Source organism: Crinia signifera, chromosome 12 (assembly GCF_055691185.1).
Source record: "Crinia signifera chromosome 12, ASM5569118v1, whole genome shotgun sequence".
NCBI classification, from domain to species: Eukaryota; Metazoa; Chordata; class Amphibia; order Anura; family Myobatrachidae; genus Crinia; species Crinia signifera.
The window spans coordinates 77810248-77826125 of record NC_139228.1 but is presented as its reverse complement, the minus strand read 5'-3'; the positions used below and the strand labels follow the sequence as shown (position 1 = coordinate 77826125).

General features: G+C 43.8%; 1 protein-coding gene across 1 annotated transcript; it reads right to left on the bottom strand.

The window, feature by feature from the left end:
* Positions 1 to 5417: 5417 nt before the first annotated feature.
* On the bottom strand, positions 5418 to 6323 carry LOC146049558 (taste receptor type 2 member 40-like). Its single transcript, XM_083166084.1, has one exon. The coding sequence runs from the start codon at positions 6321 to 6323 to the stop codon at positions 5418 to 5420; it is 906 nt and encodes a 301-aa protein (XP_083022210.1).
* Positions 6324 to 15878: the final 9555 nt, after the last annotated feature.

Sequence of the window (15878 nt, the reverse complement as noted above, 5' to 3'; positions counted from 1 at the left end):
CATGTATTCCACGTGCGCTCTCCACGCTTCGGGCTCGGTGGCTCGCTGCGCTCACCACACTTTATAAAATCAACTCCATGCCGACGTGAATAGTGGGGGTATGAAAAGGTCGGAGGACACATTCCGCTGCGCTCACCATGCTTGGGGGTGGCGTGGATAGTGGTGGTGACGCGAAATATGGCATAGCTGCTTAAAATAGTAAGCACCCATCACATGTACTATTGTGCACTAAATATGCACATCGGATCATGGGCCTCATTCAGATCAATTCGGTACTGCGTGCATTCGCACGCAGTACCTATGTTGCACGTCTGTGCATGCGCAGGCGGGTATCTGCGCATGTGCAGACGTATGGTGCGTGCACCCACGGCGACCTTTCGGGTCGCCAGGTGCACGCACCCATGCCGGCGTGGGGGCGGGGGGCGGAGATGGGCGGGGGCATTTTCATGGTAATAAAGCAGTGACGTGGGTGTGGGGGGCGCGTAGCTGACATCTCCGGATGTCAGCTGCCCACCCATATCCACGCCAGCATGCACGCAAATGTAAGTGACTGAAAAGTCACTTTTATAGGCGTGCACGCTAAACATCATTCGATGGTCGGTGACCATCGAAAGATGTGGGCGGTTACCCGAGCCATGTGAATGGATGTTTATGCAAAACATCCATTCGCAGCTGTTCGGGCGAAGCCGCACTTTGAGGGGGCGGGGGGGGGGGGTCGTTTGCCAGGCGGGGTTTGGTGGACTCGCAAGGCTGCGAATTCGCAGCCTTGTGAATCAACCTGAATAACCCCCCATATCTCATAGCATGGGTGCTTATACAATGAGATATCACATCGGATCGCACCCTGTCTATGGTGCCGTCCAATCCCATGCGATATTTCATTGTATAAGCACTCCTGTGCACTTAATATGGACATGGCATCACACGGCACCATACACGCTGTGCGATCCGATGCGATGCGATTTCACTACGGAGAAAGCGTACTGGGCGCTGTTCTAGGAAGCAAGTACCGTTAAATGTCTCATGTTATATTCTAAATAGGAAGATACAGTTACATACCGTCAGCCTGGACTTAGCTTGGACTTACTGTTATGTAACTCCTGTCTTCTTCTCCTCTCATTGCAGGTAAAAATACCATTACATGCAACGGTCACATCTGAACTAGCATCACTGTGATTTGCATTCTGCATTGTCTTAGGTAAATGTACAAATATCTTTTTCAAATTAGATAGTGAATTAGAATTGACTAGTGACTGGGAAATGTTGTGTAGCATCTCACCATTTGCTTATGTCAGTTTGGTGGGTAGGGTCTCAGTCAATGAACTTAGGGTCTTATTCAGATCTGAGCTCAGTACAAATTTGGGTACTTGTTTCCTAGCACGGCGCTCGTCGGGTCCCATCGCATACCTTAACTTAAGGTTAGCGATGGGACCCGATCGACCCGATTTTGGGGCTTTAAAGACGTTTTTAATGCACTTTGAAAATCGACCGACCCGATTTTTACATTGGTTCCAATGTAAACCCACCCTGATGGTTAATTATGTCAAATGCCCCCTACTGTTAACACAACGCCACGATCAACGTCAACCGGAAGCATGGCGAGCGCAGCGGTACGCATCCTCCGACCTTTTCATACCTCTACTATCCATGTCAGCGTGGAGTTGATCTTATATGGTGTGGCAAGCGCAGCGAACCACCAAGCCCGAAGCGTGGCGAGCGCAGCGAGCCCCGCGAGGGGACGCGTAATACGTCTGAAGTTATGCACATGCGCTCGCCACGCTTCGGGTAGACGTTGATCGTGGCGTTAACAATGGGGGGGCATTCAATGAAAAATGGGGTCTGGGGGGCATTTAACATTGGGGCCAATGTAAAATCGGGTCTCAGGGACCATTTAACATTGGTTCCAAGATGAAAATCGGGTCGGTCGGTTCGATCGCATTGCATGCGATTTGGTTGCATGCGATGCGATCGACACGATTTTTGCGACCCGATTTCATACAACTAAAATCGGTGGTGCCATGCTAGGAAACAAGTACCCCAGTTTGTTTGTAAAAAGGGTAAAACCATGTGCACTGCAGGTGGAGCAGATGAAACCTGTGCAGAGAGAGTTAAATTTGGGTGGGGTGTGCTGAAACTGAAATCTAACTTGAAGTGTAAAAATAATGCAGCCAGTATTTACCCTGCACAGAAACAAAATAACTCACACAAATCTAACTCTCTCTGCATGTTACATCTGCCCCACCTGCAGTGCACATGGTTTTGACCATTTTCCAAACAAATTTGTACTGAGCTCAGATCTGAATAAGGCCCTTAGAAACATATTTTACAGACTTACTTATTAGAGTATAGGAAGCTGACCAGGCCTTGGCTGGCTATAGAAATATGGCTTTAAAAGTTTAGCCAGAATTCAAAGTAGGAACTGGAAGCTTATAATTACATACCGACAGCCTGGACTTAAACTGGCCAAAAACTGTGCAACTCCTTCACACTACATCCACAATCCCTCCCATGTATGTTCATTTCTATCATGCCACATTCTCTGTGATCATTCTAAATCCTTTGATTAACTTAAAACAAATCATGTGTAATGCCATTATTTCCTGTCAATGTAAATGCTTGGGTGTGTAATGTCATCAGTGAAGCTTACTAGTTGTAGGTACACTGAGTTATTGATTAACGCCTTTTACAAATTATGCTACATACAGTAAGTGCCGCTTACCTACATGCTCTTTGCCAGGGGTTCCATGCTCGTTGCCATGTGGGATTACATGTTCGTTGCCATGTGGGATTACATGCTTATTGCCAGTGATTCTATGCTCGTTGCCATGTGGGATTACATGCTCATTGCCAGGGAAGTAAATGTTCATTGCCCAGGGGGATAACATGCTTGTTGTCAGGGGGTTAAATGCTTTTTTCCAGGGGATAACATGCTAGTTTGCTAGTTGCCATGGGATATTAAACGCTCGTTGCCTAGGGGGAGAAATGCTTGTTGCCAGGGGTAATATACATGCCTATTGCCCAGGGGTAGCCTGGGCATCTCCCCAAATGCGGTAGTGGGAGCTGCCTGGGGACAGCCCGCCATAACATACTGAGCTGTCCAGCTGCACCAGTCAGTCCCCTCACAGTCCCAACCCCCCCGCATAACAATCATTTTCAGGTCAGGACTCGGGAGAGGAATGGAGGCCTCCGACTGTGATGGCGGGAGCTCCCTGGGGGTGACAGGTAGGAATGCGCAGCTCCTAGCCATTGCTCACACACACACTGACATGAGCCTGCGGCGGAAGGCTCTGGCTGCCGCTTACACACACTGACATGAGCTGGTACTGCTGCAGAAAGCTGGGGGAAGCCTTCCACAGCAGCACCAGCTCATTGACACTTTAAAAAAATGGGAAAACTCTCCCAAATCTCACTTTCTGATTCTCACGCCCTATTACATCTTCCCCTATGGGGAAATTTACTCAAATGAGAGTTGTATTTCACATAGGATGTTGCTATGGGCAACCAATCCGAATCTGCTGTATTTAGCACCTTCTAGAAGATAATAGACAGCATCTGATTGGTTGTCCATAGCAACATCCTATGTGAAATACAACTCCCATCTGTCAAACTTTGCATCAGAAACCTGAATCTGAAAAAAAAAAAAAAAAAAGATGGGAGTTCTATACCACATGGGATAACCAATCAGAATCTGCTTATTTTTTTTAACACCTTCTAGAATATAATAGATAGTAGCTGATTGGTTGCCCATAGCGAAACCCCACCTGAAACAGATCTCCCATCTTAGTACATTTCCCTGAGTCCACATTAAAAACAGATAGCTGCATAAATTGTGCAGACCCTTCCCCGAATCCCCCCCCCCCCCCCCAGGGCAGGTTTCTCCTGCCCCAGCAAAACCCACCACAGATCACAGGAGCCTCCCCCCTCACCTCTGCTCTGGCATTAGTACGCCGGAGCTTCCCTGAAGACGGAGCTTCCCTGTCGCCTGTCAGTCATCACTGACCACACAGGTGGCAGGCTCGGGATGTTTCACGGCGGCTCGGAAGGACTTGGGCGTCTGAACTCTCCTGAGTCTCCCGAGCCACCCTGAACATCCCGGAGCCTGCCACCTACGTCACTGCAGGAAACTGCATGGAGGCTGGGGAAGAGGGGGCCAAGGGAGCTCCAACATACGATCGCCGGAGCAAAGGTAATGGGGGGGGGTTTGGGGTAGTGATGGTGGGGGGGGGGGCTGTAGAGGTGGTGCACACCTGGACACCACTGGTGCACGCCTATTACACATCAGTGGTATGCCCGGAAATTTCCCGGGCATCCCACCCAAGGGGTTAATAAAGCTCACATCTTCCTAACTTATGCCTGGTACACACCAGGATGACTAGGGCCCGATCCCCTCCATCTAGATCCAATTCCGACCAATTGGATGTAGATTGTGTGCTGATTGGGCCCTTTTCTGTCCTGGTGTGTACCGATACCGATCCGATGCGCGGTCCCGCGGGTCGGTCAGTCGTTATTCAGATCCTACCTGCTGCAGGTAGGATCTGAATAACGACCATACAGCCGGATGTGGGTCGCCATCGGATCGGGCCCACTCACGGTGCACATCGTGAGCGGGTCGTGCCCCCCGCATCATCCTGCAGAAACACTGACGACCCGCTCACAATGTGCATCGTGAGCGGGTCGTCGTGGTGTGTACCCCACAATAGGGGAGATTTATCACAAATTGGAGAAAGATAACTGAGTACTAACCAATCATCTGCAAAACACCATTTTACAGACTGTTCCAAAAACGATGGTTAGGAACTAAGGGGTGGATTTATTAAGCTCGATGAAGCGATAAAGTGACTTGTTTTTATCACTGGCCAATCAGCTCCTACCTGTCATTTTTCAAACCAAGCCTGTAACTTCAGAGTTAGGATCTGATTGGCTGGTGATAAAAACCAGACACTTCATCACTTTACCAAGCTTGATAAATTTGCCCCTAATTTGTTAATTACTTTATCTCTCTCCGAATTTATCTCTCTCAATACTTTGATAAATCTCCCCCTTACCAACTAAATGCCAGATATTAAATCTACCAATCCAGGTGAATGCAATGACAATTAATAATGTTCCATCAGACAAAAGAGCACAATATTGTGTTTAATTACATGCACAGGAATTACAAAAAAAAAAAACAAGAGCATTGATATAGATAGCAGTGTTGCTTAGAAGGGTACAGTATATATATATATATATATATATATATATATATTTTTTTTTTTTTAAAGAAGTAATAAAGACACTGTATAGATAACAGACATAGAGGAAAATGTTATAGACCAATACATTTACTGTAGTTCAACCTTATACAATAAAATACATTTGGTTTCTACATAGGTTATACTAACATTCTATAGGCATGGTATGAAAACATCAGGCATTTAATGTGTTTTCTTAACACAAATATATCGGTCTAAAGTGTCGCGGAACGCCTTCTCCAGCCTTCTATTGCCTTTTATAAGAACCAGAGACTTGATAATATGAATAATGGCCAAGCTGATGTTTGCAGCATACTGATAAGTATATACAGTGCTTGGAATAAAGACTTGAATGACAGCCAGGAAATAAATAACGTCAATTGTCAGGAGCGACAGAACAGTTTTGGTAGCTTGAATGTGACTTTCTATGTTAGGGTTTTGGCAATCTTGTTCATTGCGTTGTTTTTGTTTCAAATGTCTACAGAGAGAAATGATTATTAGCAGACCCGTAACCGCGGTCACTGGCAAAGGCACACAGCTCAGGGCTAAGCAAAGACTGCTGGCGGTAGCGGATTCCTTGGCTAACATAGAGTTATGTTCACTGAGAGTGTCATTATAAATTGTATTCTGTCTCGAGATTTCCCATGCAGGTGGAAGAGCCATAAAAAAAGATCCGAAGACAATTACAATGTAGATCCAAGGAAACAACCTGGTGAACATCGTCTGCAGATGGACATAGGATCGATGGTTACAAATGACGTTTTTTAGACAGTAGTGCACACACAACATAGTAGAGAACCATAGGTTGCATGACATGACGGTCAAATACAATGCTGCAAAATACTTTTTAGCATCAACGAAAATCAAGACTTCATCGAGCACAAACAACACGTCTTTGGGTAAAATCGAAAGTAGATGCAACATGCTAAATATGTTGATGCCAAAGATTAGTTGATCACTTAAATGAAGTATTTTGCCATTGACTAAATCCAAAATAGTCACTCGGAAAATGAGTATATTTTCAGGCACAGATGCCAACATCGCCACCAGGTCAAATGCCAGCACAAAAATATTCATAATGTTAGACATCTTATCAGAATGTCTGTCCGACCGGCTGGTATTCTCTAGGACAAGATTGATATAAAATGTGGATCTGCAGTTGATTATACTTTTAATTTTCTTACACTGAAAATTATATCACTGGCTCATTAGAATGCAAAATGTGGTTTGCTTTTCATTTGTAAATGATGCAAATGCAGTAAGTGTACAACACAATATTCCGCTGTCCTTTCCAAGTTGATTGGCAAACATTTGCATTTTCAAATTTGAATTCAAAATTTGTAGTTTATACATCCATCTTTGGATGCAGCAGCATATCACAGAAGCCTGCAGTAGAGATATTTAAATTCAAGGCACCTCCAGTGGCTTTTTCGGACCACGCTGCCTACAAAGACACAATGGCTAAGCAATTAACAGCCACCTATCAATCAGCCTTGGAATTAAAACTGTCATTTTTAATTTTATGTTCATTTACATTTAAACGCATTTGTGACCTGAGTATAATTATACATGAGCGAAGATTGTTCCTTTGTGTACACGTTGTGTTGTATGCAATTTAAGAGGATTGCAGCTCAAAAACAAAACTACTATATTAGTGGCAGCACACGTCAGGCATACAAGTGTGCGGCTACAAGACTACATAGTCACAAAGGGAGTTATACTGGTTGATTCGCAGCCGTGCGAGTCCACAATGCCCACCCCCCGTCGCAGCGCGGGTTCGCCCGCACAGGTGCGAATGGATGTTTAGCATAAACATCCATTCGTATGGCTCGGGTAACCGCCCACTTCTTTTGATGGTTGGCAACCACCAAAAGATGTGGAAGGTGCACGCATATAAAAGTGACTTTTAAGTCGTTTACAAATGTGTGCGTGCTGGCACGGATATGGGCGGGCAGCTGGCATCCGGTGATGTCAGCTTCCAGCCCCCCACTCCCACGTCACCGCCTCATTACCATGAGAACGCCCCCCCTCCTCCGCCTCCCCCCCCCCGCATACCTTCATGGGTGCGTGCACCTGGCAAACCGAAAGTTCGCCGTGGGTGCACGCACTCTACGTCTGCACATGCGAATACACAGAGGACCTGGCGGACTTGAATAACCCCCATAGTAACATAGTAATTAAGGCTTACAAAGTCGTTAGTCCATTGAGTTCGACCTACTCACTTAGGGGCAGATTTATTAAGCTTGGAGAAGAGATAAACTGGAGATAAAGCGGAGAAAAGGTAAAAGGAGATAAAGCACCAGCCAATCAGCTCCCAACTGTCTTTTTCAAACACAGCTGATTGGCTGGTGCTTTTTCTACTTTTACCTTTTCTCCACTTTATCTCCAGTTTATCTCTTCTCCAAGCTTAATAAATCTGCTCCTTAGTATTTTGGGAGAGGATCGTAAGGGCGGCAGTGTCTAGATGGACAGTCAATAGGTTATTCACTATTGCGCAACAGGCAATATGTTGACACATGAAAAGGTAGACATGCTCTGGACCATGACAAAAAGTGGACACTAGCAAAAGGTCGACACAGGAAAGGTCAACATCTGTCAACGTGGACACCATATTAGTGAACCGCATCCCCTCGCATGGCTCGCTGCACTTGTCAGATTATTATTTTCCCCTTCTATGTCCCCTCGGATTGTGAAGGTTTAATAACAAAATGTATCACGAAAACTTGTGTCGACTTTTTCCTGTGTTGGCCATTGACATGTTGAACTTTCATTAATGTTGACCTAGACATGTCAACCTTCTTCATGAGTTGACCTACAGTATTGTGTGTCGACCAATAATGGTTGAACTATTGACTGTCGACCTAGACATTATCGACTCATCCACCATGATTTTCATACTACTAACTGCCGGCATTTAGCAGCGGCGACTATATATAGTAAAACTAATTATAACCATCATCATCATCATCAATGGGTACCATTGCACCAACATAGTCTATTTGGGTACCCCAGATATTCTAATTATTCAAAATTAATATGGGCCAAAAAGCAATCTAACGTAATCAACATGGTTACTGTATAAAGGTTCAACAGTATCTAGGTCAATAGCAAAAGGTCAACACCGGCAATGGAAATAGCCGACTCACCAAAGGTTGACAAGGGTTTTTATTTTGGGGGTGTTAATTTATACATTTTGAAACATCCCTCCACTAACTCTGCACTGGGCACGGCCCCATAGCAAAAATCTATAAACCCCCAAAGCCCAAGGGGGTGTCATAAGCAAACGGGGGGGGGGGGGGGTTTCTGATTGCCCAGAAACCCCCCTCCTCTTGGCAAGTACCTTGAATGATGACAACAATAGCACTGGTATATAATATGATCAGTAGAGCTGCCACCACACCATGCAGTGTAAGGGACAGAGCGGAGCTGCTGCACATGCCCAGTGTACCAGCTTCTTCTACCACATTTACCGTTTGTGGATCTGAGCCCTCAAACATCGCAATGGACCGGAGAGTAGCTGCCAGGAGCCAAGAGACAGGAGCCTTACCATGAAATGGGAGATTGTGAGCTTAGAAAGTGCAGTACGGTTTCTATTATGTTTGTGTATTTATATATTATATGTTTAACCTTTTCCTGACCACTTATCCTATTTAAATGTTTAAAAAATCCTGTACTATAGACATAGTTGCCTACCATCCTGCATTCTGCAGGAGACTCCCTGAAATAGCAGCAATCTCCCTCTCTCCCTCATTAGTCTAGCAATCTCCCTCATGTCACCTAGCCCACATTACACTGTTACATCATAGTTACCTCCCCTCCTGCATTCTGCAGGAGACTCCCTGACATAGCAGCAATCTCCCTCTCTACCTCATTAGTCTAGCAATCTCCCTCATGTCACCCAGCCCACATTACACTGTTACACCATAGTTACCTCCCCTCCTGTATTCTGCAGGAGACTCCCTGGCATAGCAGCAATCTCCCTCTCTACCTCATTAGTCTAGCAATCTCCCTCATGTCACCTAGCCCACATTACAACGTGACATTGTTTGGGAAAAAAGGAATGAGAGATAGATACATTTACATTGATTCATCAGCACCATTTCCCAGCACTTTACCAAGTATAGTATCTCTTACTAACTGCTTTGGGGTCATCTACATTTGGATATAACGTAAATTACCGGTATTTTAAAAAGATTCCTCTCAGATGTAGCAGTGCACACCCACGATTCTAGGTGCCACATTCACTATCTCTTTTCACAATCTCTCCATATATGGAACTAGACACGCCCTTTGGGTGGAGCATGACAAGCCCCCTCAATGGGGAGCTTTAGAAAATTCTAGTACCAACTATAATCTCCCTGAAACTAGTTTTCAAAAGTAGGCAAGTATGACTATAGACCATTTGCACTGTCAAATATTAATATTGTATTCCATACAGTATCCAGTGTATAAAAAGACCAATTTTCAGGGCTGTTAACAACACTCCCCCAGACTTCTGTACTTACTCCAATGCACTGCAGAGTGGGAGATTTTGAATTACATTTGGAAACCCCCCTCTAAAATTCCTGCGTTTGCCACTGGGCCTACAAAGTTCTAGTTACATGTAAAAACTGCCAGTATTTACACTGCAGATAAACAATATAAATGTCTTTGCACCCCTTGCATAACAACATGGTTTGTTCCAGACAGAATATTACTTGCTCATTTGCTTTATTAAATCTGTCCCATAATTGAATGAATGTATCCTGACACTTTATAAATTCTTACTGAATAATGAGAGTTACTCAACTTAGATGGGTTAAAGTGAATACATATTTGCAAGAAGTATAAGATGGATGCAGTTTTTTGTATGTCTCCTACTATATTTTTACATGTAGAATTTTATTTGTATTGCCCTAATACTTTTGGAAGTCGCTTTAAATAAAAGGGATTACAATTTCCAGTCGTATTGCACATTTCCTATATCAGTATTTGAATTTAGCAGAATTTGAATTTACAAATCACGTACAGGTATGCATTTCATAGAACTTAATCATTTGTATATTAAACAAATTAAATGTTTGTTTTTTATCATTAGATCTTTCTACTGGACTGTATATTAGATTTCTAGGACAAATGAGTTTATGGTGTTTGGAATAAATACTACAGTTCTGTGTGTTGCTAGTAGATAAGGTTAAATTAAGTTGTTAAAGAGAGTAAATATATAATATTATTACATTTTTTATTTGAAGTGGGTGGCAGCGCCGTACATATAGCACACATTAGAACAATACAGGGAACGCAGAACTAAACATAACAGTAACTGAAAAACTAAAAAAGAGCACAGATAACAATTAGCTGCACAACTCTCAGTACACAATATAGGGAAGCAAAGGACCTGTCTATAGGCTACCGATGGCAGGTTTTCATTGGTAGAGATGAATGAGCTCCAGGGCCGTCTTAACATAAGTGAGGGCCCCTGGGCAAAATAATTCACTGCCCCCCCCCCATTAGTTTGCACAGGAGCCCCCACTTTCCCCCCTTCACCTCTGTGCAGCAGTGGGGATCAGGGCTGGGGCTAGGAGTCTGTAGCGGTATTTGCCGGCGGGACGGGAAGCGCTGCTGAATTTGAAAAGACTGGCCGGATGAAGGCTGTGAGAACAGGAGGGAAAAGGGCCCTGCTCCAAGGAGCTTACAGTGTTTATTTATTAAAAACCTTGTATGTTACTAATTGCAATAGTAATAAAAGGGAAATATATTTACTGTAGGCAGGACTTACATTTATCACCATCCATATCTGTGGATGTGATAATATTATCCAAACTTGCAATGCGATAATTAAATACGGATTTATCGATTTTCACATGCAGGGACAGAGCTTGTGATAAAGCTAATTGTCCCAGCAAATGGTCTCCGCAGCAGCATCAGGATATTTTTAATAAAAAATACCCCAAAGCTGTACTGCGCATGTACAGCTCTGGGGCAGCGCCCCCTCCCTGTCGCGACCACCCCCTTACATGCTGAAAATCCCCATCCGCTGATTTACACTCCCCAATCCCTGGGTATCAGCTCCTGCAGCTCGGCCAGTCTTGGGGGTGTCCTTCTCTTCTGACCCCCGGTGCTGTAAGGTGGTCCTGCTAATTTGCAACTTCACTTTACTGCACCGGGGTCACATTGCAGCAGGAGGCCCTGGAGACCAACACCCATCACCAGAGCAGCGAACCCCAGACTCTGTAGAGGTGAATATCAGTATGCGCAAATTGAGTGTTAGGGGTGCACAGGCACCCTCTAATGCTGCACCCACCCTTATAAACACCTCCCTGTCGCTAGCAATACAAGTAATACCTTTTACCAAAGACTTTTGTTTTTTTAGAACTGTATTCCATTAAAAGAAGCGCCCATCAATCAATTATGTGTGTTTTGCATTGACTGTACTAGACCATTGTGATATCACTACACACTTGTGTCATCCATATATGTTTATGACTGTATTTGCATGTACTGTTACACAGAGTAATAATAAGAAGAAAACTGAAATAGGCCGGAGATTAGGGTGTGGCTGAGACATTTTATATTGTAGCGAGTGCCAATAGATGATGGTAGACATGCCCAATGGGTGGTGGTAGACACACCCCTTTGACTGTGTACCCCCTAATAAAATGTGCTGAGCACACCTATGCAAGTGAGTTTGACTATATTTTTTTATTGTTTAATCATTTTACACTGTGATCGGCACCTCTCAACAATGAAGTGCCTCACGGCAAGGGGGTGGAGCCTATTGCCATGAGGCCATGCCCTCATTTTTATCACTGTGTGGGCATGGCTAGCAGCTCTGGGAGCCCATTGGGTAAATGAATATCCCCAATAGATAGAAAAGGAATACATATGGATGATGCATATGGGGTTCCAGCATTCCGACTTCGGCATACTGATGGAGGGAATCATAACAGGGGTTCGGTATATATACTTACCTTTTCCCCGCCCCCCTCCTAACCATCCCTTCCTGCAGCCTAACTCAACCCTCCACATTAGTTCCTACCCCTAACCTTTGTACACTACCATCTAAACCTAAACCTCCATTCTCACAGTCTAACCTTACCCCTATCCTTCCACCCTGTACTCTTACCCTAATTTCTCAGATAATGCCTAAACCCAACCCTCACCCCAGTCAGGATGATGGCAATCAGGTTTTTGGCACTGCCATGCTCATCATTGTTGGAATTCCAGCACCGAAATGCCAGGTTTGGTATTCTGACTGTCGGCACCCCAACTTAACTGCAACCGATTATATATTATATGTAATATGTTAAGTAGGGATTAACGGTTCGGATCTCTGAGATCCGAGCCCCTCTGAACTTCCCGATCCGAAATGGGATCCAAGTCCGGCTCGGATACCAGTTTGAGGCAAGATGGCATCAACCCACCGTCTGATTCTCGCAGGATCCTATATAAGACCCGGAGCCATCTTCACTCCAGCACTGGAGAGGGCAGAGGATGGACCTCTGGCTGTCTGCCTGCGGGTGGTGTGGGGCAGATGCTGTCTTGGAGTTTTGTACTGGCGTATTGTATTGGGGTACCCTCCTGTGCTGGCCTGTTGTGTAGTGCAGTACAGGGTGCTGCTGTTCTCCAGTGTTGTATTGTGCTGTACTGGGGTGCTGTCCTGTGCACTGCCAAAATAATATGGCGCTCTCCTGTGAGTGCCATAGAAATAATAATACAGGGTTGCTGTCCTGTTAGCTGCTGCTGTAAAGGGGTGCTGCTCTTTTCTGCGTAAAATTAATGGGGCACTGCCCGGTCCTGAAAAAAATAAAGCAATCCTGCCCTGTGTGCTGTAAAATAAAGGGGAGCTGCCCTTTTGTGAAAAAATAAAGCAGTACTGCCCTGGATGCTGGGTAAAAAATGGGCTCTGACCTGTGTGCACCATATAAATAATAATACAGGGTTGCTGTCCTGTGTGCTGTTGCTGTAAAAAATAAAGGGCACTATCCTGTGTGCTGTTAAATAAAGGGGTGCTGCCCGGTCCTGAAAAAAAAAGCAGCTCTGCCCTGTGTGCTGGATAAATAAATGGGGGCTGTTCTGTGCTGTAAAGGGGTGCTGCCCTGTGTGCTGAGTAAATAAAAGGGGTGCTGTCCTGTGCTATTAAGGTTTCTCCATATCAGTGCAGCAATGTGCCCTGTGCTGCCATGTAAGTGCAGTGGTGGTACATGTTGATACAGAAATGGAGGAGGAGGAGGACACACAATTTAAAGTTCAGGAACCAAGTAATAGTGCTGAAGCTGCTGCCACTAGTCATGACATTGACGATGCAATTCAATCAATGTTGTCTGCTAAGACCAATGCTCAATATGACATGTATAATCCAAGAAGCTAAAGTTAATAACCCCCAAAAACTAAAACTATCTAATGAGAAATGTAAATTTGGCAACATGCCATTCACAACATGTGGCAAAGATAGGCTAAGGCTTTGCCCTGTGTTCATGACTAGTGCTTCGGGTTCTCATGCAGATAGAAGACCTCCTCTTGAAAAAAAATCAAGGTGGCTAATGTACAGGAAACAATTGTGCATTATGTGCTGTTTGGGTCTAGTTTTTAAAGCTGCCATCCTGTCTGCCTCTGTAGTGCCACTCCTAGATGTGTCACGGGCAGGGCTGGCTCCAGACACATTTGATTGGAGCGGCCACACTAGGCACCACCCTTAAAGGGCGTGCTGTAACCTGCCCGGTCTGCAGGGCAGAATTGACTGATAGCTGGGCAGAGAGTGGTGGGCTGTCTATAGAGCGGTTCCACAGTGGCTGCATTAAAATATCACGCTGGGCGCCAGCCAATAGGAGCTTGCAGCCTGGCAGTAAATCAGGAGCCACCACTTGCGATCCAGATTGGCTTCCGGGCTGGCGACTTGGCACAATTTATTTCAAATTATTTTTGTTTCTTGTGTTATGATTTTGTCAAAATGTCCTCCTCTCCAGGGTACCACTATTTTCTTAAGACCTATGAATTGTAGTTCCCTTGGGTTACTATTTTCTCTTTCTCTGAACTGCACCGAAATGCTGTGGTCCTTGTTTTTGATATTCTAAAAGTTCTCTTGTACTCGTACATTTAATTTTATTTTTGTGTTAACAATGTACTGCAATCCGCATGGACAATATAGTAAATATATTACACCTGCGGTCTGGCAATTGATCCTGTCTTTTATATTGAATTTATTTTCATTTGTTGAGTACTTTTGTCTTATTGTGTGTTCTTTTTTTTTTTGCCATCTGTACAAAAACCGAATCGCGAGAACCCTTTCATGGAAGATCTAGTCTTTTTCCTTCTTTGTTGATTCTCAAATTGCTCTTTATACTGCAAGAGTGAATTGAATTGTTGCTACAGTAAACAATATATATGTAGGGTGGAAGAAACTTCCTGAGGACTTCGTATACTTGAAGTACGTGCCTAAGTTTTTGAAGGCTGTTTTCCAAAAGGTGACTTTGTGATGAGTACCAGATTGTTTTTGTCTTTGTTTTGTTTTTTGACCTTGTATTGTAGTAATTCATCTCTATGTATGTTGCCAATGCTCCTATTTACTTCTTCCAGGTCTTGCTTTGTTTGAGAACCAACAAAAGAGGTGAAAATACTAGATTGTCCATGAAAGGTTTCTCGTGATGCATGTTTGCATAGCATGCAAGAAAACCATACACAATACCACAAAATTTATCAAACAAGTAGAGTCCTCATCAAATGACAATACATTCCATACAGGATCAATTGCCAGACCGCAGATGTAATATACTTACAACAGGTTCAGTATCCCTTATCCATATATCCGTTGTTCAAATTATTCTGAAAATCATAGTCTCCAAAATGTAGTTTTATTTTTTATTTTTGGCTAAAAACCTACTGGCATAGGTGCAATATGTGCAATATGTGCAATGACATGATTGCTTGGCATTCAAACTCCGTGCCTGAGATAATACACAAACTTTGTTTCATGCACAAATAAAATATATTTGTGTGTATTTCATGTGTTTATACAACATAAATGCAAGATACCTCATTCAAATATAAAATATCCCAAAATATGGAATAATCCGTTATCCAAAATTCTTCTGGTCCCGAGCATTTTGGATAAGGGATACTCAACCTGTACTATATATTGCCCTTGCGGATTGCAGTACATTGGTAAGACAAAAAAGGAAATGACACGTATGAGTACAAGGGCACCTTTGCAATATCATAAACAAGTACCAAAGCGTTCCTGTGCACTTCAGAGAAAAACACATTAAAAGCCCAAGGGAACTGCAATTCATAGGTCTTAGGAAAATAGTGGTACCCTGGAGAGGAGGAAATTGTGACAACATTGCAACACAAGAAGAAACAAAAATGATATTTGAACTATGAACCCTGACACTAAAAAGGTCTAAAACTCTTTTGAAATTGCTGCATTCTTGAAATAACACAGAGGACATACAAAACTAACAAATGTATTTATTCAACAACAAAATCTAACTTCTGTCTAGAAAGAGTTGAGTCTAAAAAGAAATATCAATGGTCAGGGAGAATTTGACAAAGAAAAACCAATGTTGTAAGTACATGTAAACTCCCCACAGATGGCTTGAGCCATTGCATGCATGAGCTCATACAGTAGGGGGAAATGTACCCATAACAACCAATCAGATTCTACTT